Source organism: Dermacentor silvarum, chromosome 10 (genome assembly GCF_013339745.2).
Source record: "Dermacentor silvarum isolate Dsil-2018 chromosome 10, BIME_Dsil_1.4, whole genome shotgun sequence".
Taxonomy (NCBI): domain Eukaryota; kingdom Metazoa; phylum Arthropoda; class Arachnida; order Ixodida; family Ixodidae; genus Dermacentor; species Dermacentor silvarum.
The window spans coordinates 10352423-10373581 of NC_051163.1; the positions used below are offsets into that span (position 1 = coordinate 10352423).

Here is a 21159-nt window from a genome sequence, read left to right on the forward strand (position 1 = left end):
GTCAGACGAGTAGGAAAAGAGAGTAGGAAAAGTAGACGAGTAGTAGAAGAGAAGAGTAGGAAAGAGAGTAGGAAAAGTAGACGAGTAGTAGAAGAGAAGAGTAGGAAAAGGTACTACGATTGTGTTGGGTCGTCACTCCTGCCTAGTGCAGGTCTGAGTGAGAAGTGATGCTGTGGACACAGCTTGGTGATCATTCTTGACTAAAGTCATAAGCGGGTGGAGGCCATACGGTTTTGACATTGACCCGGAATTTGCAGATACTACGCATACAACGAGTGGTGAACGTACTGTCCTACTCGACCTTGGCTTCAGATTCGCTGGGACTTAAGGCGTGACGATTTGAGAGACGATGCTCAGACGGCTCGGGCAGTCAAATGACCTCGACAGGGTGTGAACTTGGGCCAGTTAGCAATCCATAGTAGACTTGCAAAACCGCGTTACAGACAGGACACAGGCAAAGACACAGGTAAAACAAACACGGCATCACTTCCAACTAGTGTTTATTGACAGGCTAATATAATTTGAAGCGAGAAAAACAATATATAGACGTCATTAGACATCATATGTTATGCCTGCACATTATCTTTTTCTTTCTATACTGTTAACCTTTCAATAAACGCCAGTTGGAAGTAGCGCCGTGTTTTATGTGTCATTGCCTATGTCCCGTCTGTAATGTGCTTTTGTAAGTTTGCTTCGAATGACCTCGCCGGTAAGGTCACTCAACAAGTATTCACTTTTTAGCAATAGTGTGCAGCCGCTGTGGCTCAGCGTCTATGAAGTTCCGCTGTTGAGCGCGCGGTCGTGGGTTCGATTCCCAGTCGCGGTGACTGCGTTCCAATGCGGGGTGGAATGAGCGGGGTCAGAACTCAGGCGGAGTCCTACACATGGAGCCTCTCGTAACGCAGGTGGCGGTGGTGATGTTGCAACAGGCGGGGCTAGCCTGGCGTGCTTGGCCGACAAAGGTCCCGCGTGAGCATCTCATGCTACATTATCCCAGTTGTTTCACCAACTGTTCAACTGTCTCGTGGGGGGCCGGATAATTAACGGGCGTAAAGCTTTTTATTTTCCTGAATATTTCAGGCCCTTTAGGAAACACTGTATACGTCTTGAAAGCCGATGTGTGGAAGACCTTTCTTCTGTAGACCGGGAAGTAAGGCCTTTCTTTCCTCTTCGAACTGTTCCACATCACCAGACTCGCCACATAAGACACCCAGACGTTGCTTTGGGAATTTAAGAGTAATGAGACCATCGTACAATAAATCAGTCACAAATAGCCTTGGGTTTTGTTCATGGCAACGCGCCTGGTTATATAGCGAACAACCACATGCAAACTTCAACCTGTATTATCGCGTAAGCGGCTTCACAAGCCCTCCGCACTCTTATCGGATCACTAGCTGCGGTTTCATAGCCACTCCTTCACGATACAAGATAGTGCAAGCTCTTATAGACGCGTTAAAGCCGTGTACCATGCAGCTGTGTGTACATACGATATGACGCCACCGGTAGCGGCACGCGTTTTTTTACGGCCATGCTTCGCACTTCGCATCGGTACTCGTCGACGTGGCCCGTTTGTAAAAGAAAAAAAAAAAACACATTTATGTGACACCTGCAAATGGGTCTTCGTAAGTCAACTGGCTGCGATATTTATCAGACCTGTCAGTTCATTCCGGCGTCAACAGAAAAACAGAAGATATCGCAGGAGCCTTAGTACAGATGGCTTTTAACTGTGTCGCGGCTGCTGCTGATGCGTTGTGTGGCTTGGTGCGGCGCTTGCTAGGCACTATTCGTTTCCAATTTGAATGGCCGCCAACTTTAGCTGTGACACCTGCATGCGACTGTGACGACTTTATTGCGCGCGTGTCTGTTTTGTATCCGCCAACGGTACAGTGCATAAACACAGGCACTGTATGCTATATACTCACGAGATTTACGAATGTACTTTTTGGCATTGTCCGTTGTTCGCTTCCATAATCAGCTGGGATTCTGTCTATCTGACGTGCATCCTGCCTAAAATTCCTCATATTTCTGGTGGCCGTTATCATGAGTGGAGGCTCGGTGAGCCAGAAACGACGCAAATACAAAAATTTTGGTGGCTACGGAACCTTGAACTTTCCATACTAGCTGCTCGTGACGTCTGCTGGAGTCTACTGAATTCTTTATCGACAAACAAGAGCCACACTGAACTTGAAAGTGACCATGTACTCAACACATGTATAGCTAATTCTGAGGAATGTTTCTCCATTAGAATGGCCGGAACACTCAAGAATGTCTTAAAGTTTGTGCCATCATATACCGACGTATGCCGACGCTGCGGTTTGGGCTTGAAGTTTAAGAAAGTTAGTTTTTTTTTTTCTCTGCTAGCAAGCAATCTTTTTCGCGAAATTAATGCAGGCAGTTTTTAATTTACTCCTGACAATTACGAACTGGCCTAGCATGCGGTGCAACTTTCCCGACTGTTGGTGAGAGCTCTAGCCCACTCGGTTATTCGAGTAATTGCAGTCGGTACGACTGCCACAACCGATGCACAGAACCGCATGGTGACGCAGAATGGCCGCAAGCGTGTTTTGCGAACGCGCAAGGCGCGAACCGCCTCGAGTTTACCTGCAAGCCGCTGCAAAATTTTTGCCTGTGTCTTGGCTTCTGCGCTTTCGTCAAGAGTGGGGAAAGCGGGAGCTGAGGGGGATGCAGGAGCCAATGGCTTGCCAGCGCTCTTCCGGTATACGTATATTCAGACACAACCACTAGCTTGTGGGCTTCTACGCGATCAGGTGCGTGTAGTTTTTGCCATGTATTTTGTGTACAAGATGTCTAAGGTCAATGTGAGCTTGTCGTAGTGATACAAATGCAAAAGGCTGTCAGGTGGCGTGGAAGAACAAAAACAATTGAAATCTGGGGCTCAAGAGACAAAATTGCGATATGATTACGAGGCACACCGTAGTGTGGGACTCCGGATTAATTTTAAGCGCCTGGGGTTCTTTAACGTGCACCCTAATCTAAGCACAGGAGCACTTTTGCAACTTGCCCTCATTGAAATGCGGCCGGATTTCAATGAGGAACACACAGACTAGCGAGCGGAGGAAACAGTTTTCAGCAGCACATGCTCCGATTCCGCGACAGAAACTGGAACACCGCTACATTTTTGCCGCAGATTTTGATAAAGCACTTCTCAAAATTAATGCTAAATGCAGATCACTTCATTACTTCTCGGTTTCAGTTCAGCAACGGGACATCGGCTCTAAAAGGATTAATAACAGTCAAATAGTGAAATTTTGTTAGTAACCTAACGTTGCTATACACCAGTCTGACGACAAAAATCCCTCAGAAATTTCTTTTATGTAGTTAGCATTTAAATTTAGAGCAAATTCGTGCAAGAGGAAAAGAGAAGTCTGTTGTTCAGCTGGCTGTCCTGTGTCGGGGATATCGGTTTGACTGACTTCATTTATTTAATATGAATTGCTCGATGAAACTCGCAAATCTGTGCGGGAATCCTTGCCTGCCACGGGACTAGACTATCTGTAATGCCAGTACTCAACGTGTGGCCATGTGATGTGTTCTTTATTCTTTTTTGTTCTTTATCTCCTTGTATTTCTCCTGTTTTTTTCCTCGTCTGCGAGTGGGTGGGCGTAGTGTCCCTGTTAGTAGACACTTGTTAACTCGCTGCTGTCTCTTCTAGCCTTTATGTATGTTTAAATGATTAGTAATAGTAAATGTTGGCAACAAGTAAAATATGTTGCCGGCTCCTTCACAACGTTAAATTATTAAATGAACACAGGATGATGACTGGTGAAGTGAAACATATCGACTATTTAGCAGATCGCAGTCAAGCGCAAATAAAAAATAACGGAAGAATAGAAAATAGATATCCCATTCCTCGTGGTATGACCTATGGACTGTATAAAAGTCTCTTAGGGAGAGGGAAAGGGCAGACAAGATGAGGAGAAAGCTAACGAACGTTTGCTTGTGAAAAGTCTCGCATTCAATGCTTGTTTCTTGATGTATTTCAGTCACTGAATGGCAGAAGTGCACTGCATTGTTTGTTGTTCTACTAACGTTCATTTTCGGTATGTCATGCAAGTGTCATTTGTACAAGTTTCGTATAATCTGAATTGTTTTTTTTTAAATGGGTTCGCTAAAACATAAAAAATTAAATTATGGGGTTTTACGTGCTAGAACCACCATCTGATTATGAGGCACGCCGTAGTGGGGGACTCCGGAAATTTGGACTACCTGGGGTTCTTTAACGTGCACCTAAATCTAAGTACACGGGTGTTTTTCGCATTTCGCCACCATCGAAATACGGCCGCCGTGGCCGGGATTCGAACCCGCGACCTCGTGCTCAGCAGCCCAACACCGTAGCCACTGAGCAACCTCGGCGGGTCCGTTAAACCTTGTTTAACTATACAAAGATTTAAAGTTTTGGCTGGTTACTGAAAATGTAGGGCTGCGTGTTACGAAAGGAGGCAAGCATCTATGAGAACAGGAAAGGGATAGCGCTTAACAGTTTTCGTTGTTATACTGTCTTCCCGCCGTACCATGAAACGCGGCGTATTTCTGTACATATATACATATATTTCTGTACGTATATAGCCTCGCATGTTTGTGCGCATCCTCCAGGCCGGTCTCCCCTTGCTGTCCCACTGCCAACTGGCCACTTGTGCGTTTTATTCTGGATGATGGTTAAATCATCATAATCATCATCAGCCTATATTTATGTCTTCTGCAGGCCGAAGGCCTCTCCCTGCGAGCTCCAATTACCCCTGTCTTGCGCTAGCTGATTCCAACTTGCGCCTGCAAATTTCCTAACTTCATCACCCCACCTAGTTTTTTTCTGCCGTCCTCGACTGCGCTTCCCTTCTCTTGGTATCCATTCTGTAACTATAATGGTCCACCGGTTATCCATCCTACGCATTACATGGCCTGCCCAGCTCCACTTTTTTCGCTTAATGTCAACTAGAATATCGGCTATATTCCTGTTTGTTCTGATCCACACCGCTCTCTTCCTGTCTCTTAATGTTAGGCCTAACATTTTTCGTTCCATCGCTCTTTGTGCGGTCCTTGTTCTCGAGCTTTGTTACCCTCCAAGTTCCTGCCCCATATGTTAGTACGGGTAGAATGCAATGATTGTACACTTTTCTTTTCAACGGCAGTGGTAATCTCCTAGTCAGGATTTGGTAATGCCTGCCGTATGCACTCCAGCCCAATTGTATTCTTCTATAAATTTTTTTCTCATGATCAGGTTAATGGATGATGGTTAAATACGCTTTTTTTATTGCAACAGCAATTGCATTGACACTCCAGGCAAATTTCGCCGTCGCCGTGATGTTTTCCACGAAGTCCAAGTGCGATAAGGTTGCACCCCTCGCGCCGTATGCTGCGGGTGCGAGGGTGAGCCGAGAAGCATGGTGACGTTATGCGCGCTGTGTACCCGCGCACCCGGTGTCACGTGATCAAGCACTCGGGGATAGAGGAAAGCACGCGTCTCCACTTTAGCCGGTCGTGGCTGCGCACCCTATCTTGGAGGTAATATGCTGCGGGTGCGAAGGCTGACTGAGCTTAGACGGCTGATAGGTTCATGTGGCGCTGTCTTCCAGCGCGCGCGCCTAGTGTTTGTAGATCATGTAATTTCAAGTTACGGAGATGCGTTGAAGCAATATGCCGCGTGAAACGTTCGCTACCCGCTGCCGGTGCTCTTCATCACGCCGGAATTGTGACAGCGGGTGTTCGCGGTCATCGACAGAGGTCTATTAATGTTTGCCTGTGCGCGCGAGACGTCATGCTTGTGAATTTAACCCCACATAACCAGAACACCGATTCACGTAGAAAGAAATGAAAACACCTTGTTCACATTTATTTCTGGTCATGGAGAGTATATTCGTATACGAAGAAGACAGCGAAATAATTCGAAAAAACTTAGTATGGTAATTACTTAATTAGTAATTGGTTTGCTGAACTATCCACAACTGAAAACTCCCTCCAGCACATCGAATACGCTAGTATGGCCTCTACGTTGGGTTTACAAACCTTCAATCTGGTTTTAGGAATCAAATTCAGCGTATAGCAAAAACGATACGTTGGACTTTGTGGGTTAATTAATAAGTGACTGTTTACTGGAATTCATACCATCGATAAAACTACGAACCTTATTTCGTGTAGTTGCCTGTAATATCAATTGTTATCAATGCTTTGCCTTCCTGGAGGAACTTCGACGTTTTTTTTTCTTCTTTTTTTAGAACACGACCATTACGAGTCTCGACAAGGTCGCCCACAAACACGCCCGTTCGAGTGCGCGCTGTGATGTGTACAGCGGAGTGTGCTGATAAGTGACCGGGTTCAGTGCGGCCGTTGTTGTTGCAAACCTGTGTCCAATGACACCTTATGAAGGGGAGGGGGCGTGATCTCTTGGAAGGATTACGCGGAGGCAAAGGACTCCCAGTAGCGTCAGTGCACTCGAGTCGTGCTCTGACACAGAGGGAATTTGTTTAGGTAGACTGCAGGAGATAGCGTTATCGGAAGGACCGCGAGGGTGAATGGCTGTATCAAATGATATTTTTTCGGAGAGTTGCAAGAGAGCGAATAAGTATGACATCTGCAGCAAATTATACTTACTCGTCTGCTTTGCGTATCATTATTATTATTACTATTACTGCTATTCGATATGAAAACACGTATGCAAAGGACAAAGAGGGAAAAAGGGGCGGGCTGGCAACTGCCACCATGAGGGGCGCAACGCCTGCCTACTCTTTAGGAAGGAAAGGATAGAATAGACGTCGAAGATAGGAAGAAGAGATCTTAAGAGAAAAGAAAGAACAAGATGTCGGATCACAAAGCTGTGCGTAGCGTAACTGTACAAAAAGTAGTGAAACGGGACTTGTTGCGATGATAAGGCCGAGGCTGCGGGATCAAATTCGAGCCGCGGCGGCCGCACAACGATGAGGGCCAAATGCACAAAACAAAAAAACGCACCTGTACCGTGCATTAGATGCACATTAAAGAACCCCAGGTGGTCAAAATTATTCCCAAGTCCGCCACTACGGAGTGCCTCATCAGATCGTGATTTTGTAACGTGAAACCCGAGAAGCATTTTTTTAAAACGATGTGCCCTTTACTTTAGGCGGCGCACGTCAGTATATCAAAGCTTGTTGTGCAAAGCTCTCTGCAACAAGCGACAATGTGTTGGCTGAAGTCTATTCCCACTTTTCTGAGATCCTGAATGCCCCCGTTTGACTTGAGCAATTTCCACTGAATTTGCACACTGAGCCAGCTGGCAAGAGAAATTGACTGACGAGCCCTTGCGTCGCGCGCGTGCACGTGCGTGTGGCATACTTATTTTGGCGAATGCTCCTGCGCTTGTGGAAGGCACTTTCGCTTGCTACGCTTTCATAATTCCCACAAGGTGTGGAAGAGTGCAAAGACTGTCCCCCATCATTGAAAATGCAGAGGAATGTCGCAGAAATTAGACAACTCTAGCTCGAACAATTTAATATTTACTCAAAGGCAGGCCGAAGTACGGCGCATACGCCACGGTGGTCGCGTATAACTCATATTCCGCTGTCTCGCGAGTATGTTCCGTTGTGCTTCAGCTTTCCCCATAATTTTCGACAGATGCCATCAACATAGTGGTGACTACGAGGATACATTCGATCGCCTCTACCCAAAATCTTGTGATTGTGGCGACCACACGGGAGTTGTGGTGAGGCGTACTGATGTAATCCACGTGGGCAGCCTCCTGCTTTTATTGGCGCTATAGCGTAGCAGTTAATCCAAACGTAAAACCGTAAGCCACGTACTTTTAACAAGAGAAGCGTGCCCCACGCCGCATCCTTTACGGTAGGCTTTATGACTGTGGCTCTGTGTGACGCGTATAGAGTGGAGGTAAAAGTACGTTGCTTCACCAACAGTAGGAGGCTCTGCGGGAGGCACTCAAATACCGGTGCGATCCTATGCCTTCTACGTCCCAAAAGTATGTGAGGGAACAGAAGGTGGCGTTGTGAGACGACGATGGTATGAACCAAAGCTGTTTGTTGTTCACCGTTATTCGCTGTTCAGCTAACCTCTATAAACGATAGCGCACGTCAACGTATGACTCAGATAACAGAGCGATGAATTAGTTCAATGTGTACCCTTTGTGTGCGCTGTACTACATTGCGCAAGAACGAAGAACGCGTATTAAGAGGACGCTTTAACTCGAGGGTTCGTATCTAAATGCACGGCAAAGCGGAAATAGATTTTCTCGGCAACCACTGCACCAAATGTTATGACGTTTGTTGCATTTAAAAGAACAAGTTAAAGGCTCTCTTAAGCGGTTCGGACAAATTTTGTAGACGCGTAGGGTACAGCTACAGTAAAACATTCGCGTCACAATTTATGTGCCTTGACGAAGAGAGAGATGGGGATTAGCTCCAACTGTGTGCCTGAGGCCGAGACAGTGTCTGAAAACATCTACAAACATGCGCTTGTGAGCTTAAGCCGGACGCAAAATGCCGACGCTCTCAATACTGGCAAATCGGAAATCTAGTTTAGCCTGCTAAATTTGTCAGGAAAGAAAATGAAGGCGCGGTGTAAGCGATACGAGGTAATAGTCAGGTTTATTTGATGCAACACGCTCCTTGAAAAATGGGGGCTTGAAGATGTAATCGTGTTCGACAGTATCTATGCATGTAACACTTCAGCGAGACAAAAGCAACGATTGCGCAACCGTTGAACGTCACCGCCGCATACGCGTTGTATCGCAGTTACGGGGAAGTGGATCCTGCAATGCGCCTCTTCAGAACTGTCGCAGCTAAGCGTTGTGGAAGGCTTCGCGATGACGCGGAGATTAGGACTCTTCGGGAGAGCGTTGCGGCGCCGCTTGATTGATAAATGTTCACGCTCAAAGTCGTAATCAAAATCAAATGTCCTATTCGGCGTTCAGCGAGCAGGTCTTTGTACTCTAGGGTTTCCGTTTGGGCACGCAACGAAGCGGTATGTTGGGTGCGGTTACGGTGAGGGCTTTGACCGTTTGACTCCCCTGTTCCTTTACTATGATACAAAGAGCCACACTGGAATGAGACCCTTTTCTGCAGCCTGCTCATATCTCTCGCTTACATTCGAGGACAGGGGTCTTGTAACCACGTTCAAAAGTTACACCAAAGGAGAGGACTGTCAACATCGTGCTCCGGTCTGGAAGGAGACGTACACGATGCCATAGACAGTGGTTTACGAGGTTTGTTTCCGCAGGTTCTGGTGAAAGGACGTTGTATTGTAAAAGAGCTTGAACAACATGCAGCCACTGCCACGGTCCCAAAATTCATGGAGGGTTCGCCAAGAAGATTTCGCAAAAATAAAATAATTGCAGGTCAGATGGTGGGATCGAATCTCGGTCTTCCAGCACAGTGGTGCACTAAGTCACAGGCATACATGGTACAAATCACATGATTGTCCTGCCCACGCCAACTGTCTCTTCGTGGCGACTGGCGCGTTCGTCATGTCGTGTTGAGCACGCGCGCCAGCTTTCGTTAGGCGGACGAATAATAGCCAACATTTGCATTCTTTCGCGTCCTACTTCTCTGCATACACTTGTCCTCACAATTAATTTCTGGACATGCATAAATGAAACAACACCTTCATGACATCACTGCGTCGACGTCGCATCTCATGTGTACATTCGCATCAACCACTGTTTGCATTTTGACCTATCTCGTAAATGGTGCAGTGAATAAACATGAACATCTCATGAAAACTACAAGTTGTGACATGTGCGATGCGCAAACATAAGCATTACCTGAGACTGCGTGCACATGATGACAATAATGACCATACGGATCGCATTTAGTTTCTGGGATTTAATTAACCGCTACATGCACACAAGTTCCAACACGTTCTTCAAAACTGCATAATCTTTAAATTCATTTGGAGTCTCCTAATTAAACTAGTTCACAAAAACAATGCAAAGAACATTTATTGCAGGCCTGTAGATGTTTAGGTCACGTTAAAAACAACGAAAGGGAAGATTCTCATCCAGTCGAATGTATAGCACGAAGCTAAAAAGGAAACCCTTACGGGTTTCTCAGAAAGCTTCGTAGCTGAGAAAAAATTTGTCCTGGTCCGCGATTTTGTTCTCAACTGCGAAGCGTTTTTTCCGAGAAACCCTTATTTTTGTAGCTTCGTGTTACATTCGGCTGGATGAATATTTCCTTGCATTACACTTGTAATTTTCTGGATTCTGCAGAACTGACTTGCCATAAAGAAAAAAACAAGTGCTAGAATAATTTATTACTCCACAGACGATGGGCATAGTAAGCAGACAGGTCACACAACGACATGTATGTAATACAGACGATGAACATCGCGAAGCACACCGGCGCTTTAACATTCCAATGTACTCCACATGGCGCACACGGCTACGGAAAATGGACCCTATAGTAAAGCGGAGGCGGTATGCTATCGAGGCGGCCTTCACTACCGCACCAAAACAGGCGTTGAACTCTTCTTGACCACTTCGCTACAATAACGGTGGCACTGATGAGAACATGAGCAAAGACGAGGATTCAGGAACATTTAAAAATCATGTGAAATAATTGCGCGCATGAGCTTAGGACAAGCGACAAATGTTCGTGCGCTCGAGGTTCAAGACGCCTCTAGTGTGAGTAATCAACGCACTTTACGTGTCCTAGTTACACGCAAGCGTTCAGAACGTTGCACTGCTAAAGCCGCGAGATTTGCTTAACTTTTTTTTTTCTTTTGAAGTCTCCAAAAGCGTGCTCCGCAATGCAATTATCTCAGTGCCTGGTTTGTAACCGCACTATTTTTAATCGAAGCAATGAAACGTTGGCACTTTGTTGGCACTTTCACTCTCACCTTTTAATGGAGACTTCTTCCGCGCGGACGTCATAAAATCCCGGATCCTAGTCATAGACAGCTTCGCTGTAAAAACCGAGGCACCAAAAATGCAGTGCATGTGTAAAACTATTGGAAGAGGAAAGAGACAGGTGATAACAAAGATAATAATCAGAGAAGATGGGGCACTTTATCACTTAGTGTTGCAGATAATCGAGCTCTTTCCTCGAGAGCGACACAGAACGCAACTAATGCCAAGCCATTCAATACACGACGCTTCAAAAAATTTCTCGGGTGACCTGATCCCTGTAGTAGTATTGACTTTATTCATCCCTTTTAAAAGGAAAGGGGCAGCAGGGTAAAGGGGGGGGGGGGGGGGTCTACTCGAGGTAGTCCTCCGCCACCCTCAAAGCCCGCCTCATGACGGCCTCCTGAACGTCGTGCCTGGAGCTGTGCAAGGCAGCCTCCCACTGCTCCTCACTAGTAATTAAATTACTAAGGGAAGAGGGTGTTGGGTGTTGAGGGCATCCCCACTTATGTGGCCGAGGGTGTAACTCCTGATTATAAGTCTGGTCACACAATAAAGAACTCCAGGCGATCTAAATTATTCCGTACGGCGTGCCTCACAATCAGATCGTGGTTTTGGCACGTAAATTCCCCATAACAGTCTGGTCTAGAAAAGGCGACCACCCCCACGTGTTTTTTGCGCTTTACCTGCCTTAAAATGTCGCCGTACCAACTTAGCTCGGGTACAGACCCTAGTTTTTCAGGTATGCCTGCCTGGCTATCCACCATCGTTCGGGGCTCTGCAAAGTGGAGCAGCATGTTCGTGTAAAGCGAGCAATTTTGTTCGTGACGCGAGTGTGTGTGCATGACGGCAGTAAAAAGGTGACGACCGCGGAGACGACGATATACTATACGACGGCAATCGCATGACTGCTGATTTAGTCCTCTCTTGCGAAGAAACGTTACATGTTCTGTTAAGACTTGTGCTGTTCGCGAATACAGTGCCCTGCATAAAGTGCGCTGATCGTGAAGGAGGTACGATCTCGCATAGCGTCTCAAAGTGAAAACTGCCACAGGGAAGGATTTGGTAGACTGGAGCGCTTTCACATTTATCGATAAGCCGTTGCTATTTGACCCGACGCAAGCGCAAAGCGTTTCAAAGCGTATTCTAAGCTCTACATGCTGATAGACGAAACGAAATCAATAAAACGAAAGCAGCGTTACAGCGGCTAAACCACGTATTTAATTGACATGCTTATTTAATGATGTGGATATTTTTCTCTTTTCACAACAGGCCTTACTTAAATGTCGATATTTCTTTTTTGAATCCTGGCAACGATGCCATACGGAAACACTTCAGAGTGCCACAGCGACCTTGGCCGCTTGAATGTTGCAATACGTTGCAGACGGGTGTCGGAACATGAGCAACAATGTCATCGCGCATTGGGATCGGCATATACGAACGAGTTTAGCAACGCTTCGAAGCCGCAACGTTGGGAAGCGGGTCGCAACGAGCGATCACGACCGCGCCCACGCGCTAATATATCGATGCTGATATGCGCAGCACGTGACAGGTCTTTAGTGTAGCGCGGCAACGCGTGTCGGGGTGCCGCAACGGGAAAACGGCTTTTCTTTCGATCTCATCGGGGCCGTGGCAGCGGTTTCCCGGGCCCCACCGGACGTCCGCTATTAGGGGGACGTTCGCTGCCTCACTTGTCACCCGGACCACCACCGCAGGCGCATGCGCAGACTGTAATGTGGACCCTTCGTCATGATTGTTGCCGATGTGCCGACACCACCGTGCTTGACACCCTCTTTCTCCACAGCTACTTTGACTTTTCCTTCCTTGAAATGAGCCATCCGCGTGTTTCGTTCATTCCGTTCCAGTAAGCTTCACCGCGCGCGGTTGGCGCGTATTGCGTATTTTCGTCATTGTGCGGCGCGTCTCCGTGCACACGCGCAGTTTTGCGAAATTACGTGAGCCGTGTATTTCAGTGCAGTACTTTGAGGTGGCGGCGGCGCTGTTGTTGCCGATTGCGTCCCGCGGTGCTGGTCTGGCTGTCACTGCCGGCTGTTGCTGTGCAGGACATGAAATGTGCTGTGATGCTATCGTGTCTCTACATGCGCCGAATAAGGCAAGAATGACCGATACATCCTTTCACAGTACACACGGTCCTTTCGGTAACGCTAGACGCTGCACGCAAATACGAGAAAGTTAATCCATTAAAGAAAACCCACAATATCGTTTATGAAGTGCCGATTTGTGGTCTAAGTATGACGTCATCAGCAGGAACACACCCCCATCATGAAGGTGCGCTCGTGTCTGATTTTCGTTCTCATTCTCAGGAATCACAGCATCAGCTGATTACGCATACTGAGAGAAATTTTCGATTACAGAGGCAACAGGAAACAATATGGAGCTATATCTACCAGGCCGTCGTTGCTATCATGCACCGAGTAAAAAAAAAAAAAAAACGGATTCTTCTACTCGAATAACAGTGCTTGTTGTTTAAAATTTTGTTCAGAAACCACCAGTTTTAATCCGTTACATCTAATTAGTTAATTAAAGTAATTATCTAACTTTTAGTTGTTCCAATTGTCAAGATTTCAATTGGGCGGTTGTACAGAACCGTAAGAGACGTGAAAATGAGGTGTTTCCAGCGATGTATATACATATCGCGTGTTTACCTTTGCCTGCAAACAGCTCACGATATATGAAAAGTATCACGCGAATGCGCACCCGTGCGCACGCGATACCAGAGCCATAAACTGTCTCGGCGGGAAAGCAAGCTGTTATCTCAGGCACGTGCCCGGTATGCTACCTCCTGGCTACGCCATTGGTCAGTGTCACTATAGTAGGATGGAACGCATGCAGTAAAACAGACAACGTCGTCTAGATCTCGCTAACAGGTCTCGCATGTGCTGCTTGCAAACGGATGGCGCTAGGGCGCACCACACGTTTGTTGCTGCATACAAGCTGCATGTTTCCTCAAATAGCGGGGGAGCCGCTAAGCGTTCTCCTGTAGTTTCCAGGAGCTCTCCCAGTGGCACTAAGAGAGAACATTCTCCAACGAATACTGGAGATGTTTTTCTGGTCATACGGCCTAGTATGCTACTCCTGAAGAGAAAGGTATTAATACACAAAACGACCTACTCATACACAGTATACACACACGTGTGTGATTTTGCTTATCTCAATCATTTCCAGAAATAGCGGTGTGTTCTTCTCAACAATGCGCGGGATAATTAAATGCATCCAGGAATCGTGGGCGAATAATGGCTGTTCGGATTAATTATTCGAAGTCATGCAATGAGTCGCTGGTGTCTGGCAATATTTCTAGCCTTGTTTGAATTAGAGTCCGTGAGAGGGAAATCACAGCAGTGGGATAACTCGAGTTTATACAGTTCACTACAATTCACGTGGAGAAGGATGGAATAGGAAAATAGGTAGAGAGAAAGAGCGGAGTTTAGATCAATCATGCGCCCTATAAACAAGGCCCAGCCTGTCTGCAGCGTGTGTGAATAAACTGCACCTCTTGGTCCTTGTTTCACGCTTTCTTTGTGGCTTATGGTGAGCTACCACGAAATCCTCGTGGCCTAATAATAATGCTATACCTCCACATCGATTTTTAGGCAGTAAAACTGTCACAGGTAATTGCTATTGTTCATCGCGATCGCCATATACTGCCACAAGATATCCTGATGCTTATTTTAAAGTTTGTTTCAATCTCGCCTTGATTATTGTCATTTAGTTTGGGCTACTACCACTGAAGAAAATCTGCACAATATTCATGTCTTGCAAAAAAAAGTTCTTACGTATAATTGAAGATGTCCCTAGTTACCTTAATACGCAAGAATTTGTTTGTAAAGTATAGGGTTATGCCAATCGCAACAATATACGATTATCGACTGTGTAGAGCATATAAACAAGAGTTAAAATCTGGATCGGGTTTTCTTAAGCAACATGCCAAGTTACAAAACAATACTGCTATATATGCAACACGCAAAAACGAATCCTTGAAAGTACCAACAGTAAGAACATATGGACAACAGACACTTCGAAATAACCTACCAAGATTACTAAATAGATTAATCAGCGCAGCGATTAAATTGGAGAACACTACCTTTAAAGCCATACGTAGTTATTTCAACTTAAACTAGACTAAGTTCGCAGAATGTTTGTTTCTGAGCAAGAATTGTGGTTGGTCTGGTGCATTCACCCCCCCCCCCCCCCCTTTATTTGGGGGGGGGGGGGGGGGGCAACAACAGTATGTTTGCCTAGTTTTCGTTGTTGCTCTGCGTCACGCAGAAATGTCTGCATCATAATGTACAACTTGTGCTTTTTCTTTTTCGCCTTTGTACAAGAATATTTGTCTGTATAGGCATATTTGATTGTAGTTTATGTATTCCTGTAAGATTGTATAAGGTTGTATGTTTTGTACACAACTTCCTTTTATTATTTGCGCATTTTTGTAAAATTTTGTACAGTTTCTGAAATGATACAGGCTTGTTATGTATGAGTGCTGGGTAACGCCAATGCGGGGGCCTGTGGCTTTGTCAAGCTGTCGAAACTGACAGCTTTTTCCGCAGGCTCCTTCATGTCATTACACTGTACTGATGCGACAATAAACAGCATTGTCATTGTGCATTTTCATGCTCGCAGAAATCGCGAAACCGAAGCAGCAGCAGCCACAGCAGACGCTGCAGGCAGCCAACGGTGCTGTGCGCAAGGATGTCAACGGACACCAGGAGACGCGGACCTCCGCCAAGCAGGTTGGTGCAATGACGAACACGAGGAACATATGGCAGACGCGTGGTCATCATCATGCCACAAGTCGCGCGCAAAAAAAAAAAAAAATCTTGTCCGCTTTAACGTTTCCATTTTAATCCTACAAGAGGTAAGAGTGTTAAATATTATGAGGTTTTACGTGCCATAACCACGATCTGATTATGATGCACGCCTTAGTGGCGGACTCCAGAAATTTGGACCACCTGGGCTGCTTTAACGTGCACCTAAATCTAAGTACACCGGTGTTTTCGCATTTCGCCCCCATCGAAATGCGGCCGCCGTGGCCGGGATTCAATCCCGCGACCTCGTGCTCAGCAGCCCAACACCATAGCCACTGAGTAACCACGGCGGGTAGGTAAGTGTTAGCAGTAAGACAAATTTATGAAGGGACACTAAAGGAAAATATTAAGTTGAGCTAAATTAAAAGCTTAGGCTTCTGCAATAACGAATTCGTCATCCGTAGCGATAATGGAGCTTTTGTAAGCGAAAAAATGCCGAAAATGGAAAATCACTGAGGCACCACCTATATTTGACTGTGATACCTCTCATGCGACGTCAGCACTGGCTATTCATAGAGTGGCAGAGCGGGAGATCATATGAATATTACGTCAACTCGTACGTTTTGGCACGGGCGATTCAATTAGCGGAGCAGCAGCGATAACTTGGGGGGCAGTTCTTTATGCGACAGTCATTTATTGATAAGACTTCTAGTCGAATAATCCAGCGATCTAACTTGGCTGAATATTTTCATTTAGTGTCCCTTTAAGAATTGGAATTTTTTTTTTACTGTCCACGCTGCTGCAGTACGGCAAGACATTACCTTCCTAACAGTAAGTGTTACAGCATGGACAGTATAAAAGAACAGAAGTGGTGCATAAGAGCTGGAGACAGTGAGCTCTCGGGGATCGTTGCACGTATGTGCTCAAGACCCGCGATTTCGCGTATAGCTCTTCCGGTCGAAACCGCTCTTTTACGATCTCGCGGCGTGTTTGCTCGTCGGTGGCGTGCCCTTTACGATACAACGATTAAACCTAGGCTATGGCATACGCGTCCTGAGCTATAGCTCTGTTAACGGCAGCACCGCCGACGCAGCATTTGCTGATTTGGCGTTAAGCGCAGTTGCCATGCCGCGTCGCGACACCGCTACCTCGTCGTTGTGCAAGAGCTCGCGAATGTTCCGGCGAATCCCGCAGCGTCTTTGGGGAAGTTAGCTAAACACTGGAACGGGCGCTAGGATCGAGTTTTCATTTTATTAATCTAAATTTGCAAGAGTAATACATAGTGCTTTACGTAGGCTCTCGGCGGAAGATGTCACCAACGCGAAGCTGTCGTTGGCTTTCATTGGGAGGAACGACGCGTTCTGACACTTCGGCGAAATAAAGCGACCTATACTGCAGGGCAAGTTGACCCGAAACGCGACTACTGGAAAACGTGCGGAGGAGGAAAGAGAAAAGCAGAAGGCAGGCAGGTCAACCAGAATAACGTCCGGTTGGCTACCCTACACCGGGGGAATGGGAAAGGGGAACACAAAGATGACAGAGAGAGAGGAGGGAAGGAAAGGAAATTAGTGGTGGGTTCGCTGACGCATGTGGCATTGCACTAATAGTCACAGACGTTCACACAAGCCCGTCGTCCTCAAGAAGCACAAAAGTGCCTCCACCGCTTTGCGGGCCGACGAGCGATGGGGGTGGTGTTCCAGCAGCAACTGCGCTGAAAGCGGCCGATTGTTGAGTTTTTGTAGCGCGTTAGCAAGTTTTTGTCTTTCTGAGGCATATTGTGGACAGTGGCACAGCAGGTGGTCGAAAGTTTCTTCGGTGCCGCAGACCTCGCACGTGGATCCACTCTGAACCGACCAGCAGAAAGATAATACTTGTCGAGAACCACCGGTCGAATCTTGCTCTAGAAAATCTGTACGGGATAATTCTGTGTAATTATCTACATCTTTTTTGACTTGCACGCTTGCGAATGACGAAAATTACTGGATGAGTGTACACAGAAAAAGGTACGTGATATGAAGAATTTGTAGTTACGTCGATGTTACTTGTACCATATCGCTGGGATTTGATCGACGTTTGATTCAGTACCCGCCGGGGTGGCTCTGTCAGCTAAGGCGTTGCGCTGCTGAGCACGAGGTCGCGGGATCGAATCCCGGCCACGGCGGCCGCATTTCGATAGAGGCGAAATGCAAAAACGCCCGTGTGCTTGCGTTGTAGTGCACGTTAAAGAACCCCAGGTGGTCAAAATTAACCCGGAGCCCTCCACTACGGCGTGCCTCATAATCAGAACTGGTTTTGGCACGTAAACCCAAGAAAGAAGAAGAGGAAAGACGTTTGATTCAGTAGAGATACCAGCAGTAGAGATACCAGCAGTCATAGAGGCATTACGCAACCAAGGAGTACAGGCTGCAGACGTGAATATATTGGCAAATATCTACAAGGACTGCACAGCAACCTTGGTCCTCCACAAGAAAAGTAGAAAGTTACCTATCAAGGAAGGGGTCAGGCGAGGAGACACAATCTCTGCAATGCTATTCACTGCATGCTTAGAAGTATTCAAGCTCATAGACTGAGAAGGCTTGGGAGTGAGAATCAACGGTGAATATCTCAGCAACATTCGGTTTGCAGATGACATTGTCCTATTCAGCAACAATGGGGACGAATTACACCAAATTATTGAGGACCTTAACCAAGAAAATGCAAGAGTGGGGTTGAAGATTAATATGCAGAAGACAAAGATAATGTTCACTAGCCTGGAAAGAGAACAAGAATTCAGGATCGCCAGTTAACCCCTAGAGTTTGTAAAGGAGTACGTTTATCTAGATCAATTACTCACAGGTGACCCTGATCATGAGAAGGAAACTTACAGAAGAACTGGGTTCGTGTGCATACGGCAGGAACTACCAAATCCTGACTGGGAGCTTACTACTGTCGTTGAAAAGAAAAGTGTACAACCATTGCATTGTACCGGTGCTAACATATGGGGCAGAAAATTAGAGGTTAACAAAGAAGCTCGAGAACAAATTAAGGACCGTACAAATAGCGATGGAACGAAAAATGTTAGGCCTAACTTTAAGACAGGAAGAGAGCGGTGTGGATCAGAACAAACGGAGATAGTCAATATTCTAGTTGACATTAAGCGGAAAAAGTGGAGCTGGGCAGGCCATGTAATGCGTAGGATGGATAATCGGTGGAAAATTAGAGTTACAGAACGGATACCAAGAGAAGCGAAGCGCAGTCGAGGACGGCAGAAAACTAGGTGGGGTGATGAAGTTAGGAAATTTGCGAGCACAAGTTGGAATCATCTAGCGCAAGACAGGGGTAATTGGAGATCGCAGGGAGAGGCCTTCGTCCTGCTGTGGACATAAATATAGGCTGATGATGATGATGTGGAACATGGAAGAAATATCGCACACTGACAATTTATTTAGCTCATAGAAAACAAAGATATATTCACTTATAGTATGCGTCGAGGTGCAGCCTCGTCAATGCAGACAGCATCAAACTCGAGCCCCTAGTCCGGACAGCATACTTTGTAGTCGGCAAACCGTACCAGCTGTCAAGCCTGGGCACGTGAAAAGGAGTGTTCACTTTTCAACCAGCCAGTCTGGCTCTGTTCTACACTTCCTTTCAAGCATGTCGCGGGTGGTATAGCTGGGTTAGGCCCTTCAAAGATGGATTTCAGAGGTCTACGGATTGTATATAGGCTTCTTGTAGTTTATCTTGCAGACCCATTTAGTGCTTGTGAACCTAAGTGCGAACCGAGGAAACAATGACGAAAACAGAGAACCAAACATTGCGTGCCCTATTTGATTCTCGACTCTTCTTTCGTCGTTCCGTTTCGCTGGTTTCCTTTCAAGGTTTCTTGCAGACCGCTCTACCTTCGTGGAACTTCCCGTTTTCCTCGTATAAAGTCTGTACACTGCCTGCAGACAATCCGTTGAAAAGTGTTTCATTCGTTATATACTTATCAAATCTGATTGACTGCAGCTTTATAGACATTACGCCTTTGACTGCCGAGGACAAGCTGGGCTAGTCCATACAAAAAGGATAAGCACACATTCGGCATCACCGCGCATAAGCCAGTTCGGGCATAAGTTATACGGGCGTTCATCAAAGTGATAGTACCGCTATATTTTAGTGCAAAGAATACACCTTCTCAGCTAACCTTAGAGTTTTGAAGCTCTGCAATGAAGTTTTTACTAATACCGGGATTAAGCGTTTTAGATATGTTTTAAAGTCGTGTTCTGAAAAAGATAAATAACATTGAGGGCAATTTGTAGACTTCACAGAAAAAGGCCCATATAGACCTGTGCTTCTTTCTAAATTGTCTCGTACCTTATCCATAAACTTTTTATAAATTATTTTTGGTGAGGAGGGACGAAAGTAGGTTTGTGAACTTGACAGCTCCGAACCACAACCAGCAAGAGTCGGTGTGTAGGTGGCAAGGCAGCTGGTTAAGAAATGGCAGCGAAAAACAAGCTCTTGTGGCCTGCGACGAATGCCTTCGGGGAAAACTCGCAAGTAGGCGTCAACCATTTATTGAAGTAGCATAAGGAGGAGCACATTGGATTTTTCTGCCGTTAAGTATATGTCCTCCAGCCACGTTGTTGTAGCAACACTGCTTCCCTTCAGGTTGTAGATCAAGCAAGCCATTTGAATTTCACATAAATTAGATCGTAACCGGTAATTAAAACGATATCGCTCATGCTAAAAAAAATATAGGCCCAAAAGGCAACTTTGCCTTTTGGAACTGACCGTGACTATCCTTGGCCACAAAGCGTTGTTGCATACCTATACTAAAAGCCTGCGGCTTTGTCGACGCTGTTCATGCTTGATCAATGACCTAAATTGAGATTTTCAGGTAGTTGTACATTGTTTTGCTAACTGAAACACAATATTAAGATTGTGCTGATGCAGAGTGAGAACAGGCTTTACAATGCTCCTATGTTACATAGTTACAACGCTACAATGCTCTCACTTTAGTGGTTTAAAATATTTCACCCATCTTTGTAATATCTTCCCTATGTACTCTGTTCTGTTTTGCGAACTGCCCGTTGCTGTTATTTGGAGGGGGTATAGCCACCTCGTAAGCTACTCGCTACGTAGCTTTTTGTGACTGCTCCTTTCTTTCACAGAAAGATAAAGCATTGAATTGAATTGAATTGAATATGCTTGTGGCGCTGGGAGCTGACGGGACTCTCAAAAGTTGTGCTTCACTGAAACGTGCGCACCGTGGCGCAGGCTCTACAAGACTGCCTGGAAGAGTTGGGCGTCGACGATGCGGTGTGGTGCTCGAGGAGTTCCGACAAGGTCTACCAGGTGAGCAGGGTCGCAGAATGCCGGCTTTATTTCGCAGGAGATGCCGTTTTGACTGTAGCTGTGAGTGGGGAACTTCTAAGGATTCGATAGGAAACTGCGGTACGTCTCTGCTCTAGCCGACCTTTGCACGTTTACCCGTGCATTGCGCTCACTTATGCTTACCGTTATCATCCCACTGAGCAGTATACAGGCGCCAAGGCCAGATTAGAAGTGCAAGCAGTGGAGTTGTTG

At 46.1% G+C, this 21159-nt stretch overlaps 1 protein-coding gene across 2 annotated transcripts in view; it reads left to right on the forward strand.

Moving 5' to 3' along the window:
- The window catches only part of LOC119466483 (uncharacterized), a 65596-nt gene that overhangs the window by 18656 nt on the left and 25781 nt on the right, over positions 1–21159 (forward strand). For both annotated transcript variants that reach the window (XM_049657837.1, XM_037726996.2), the window contains exons 2-3: positions 15485–15594; positions 20851–20928. In XM_049657837.1, the coding sequence (XP_049513794.1) occupies positions 15485–15594; positions 20851–20928 (188 nt within the window). The remainder of the gene's footprint in view (positions 1–15484; positions 15595–20850; positions 20929–21159) is intronic.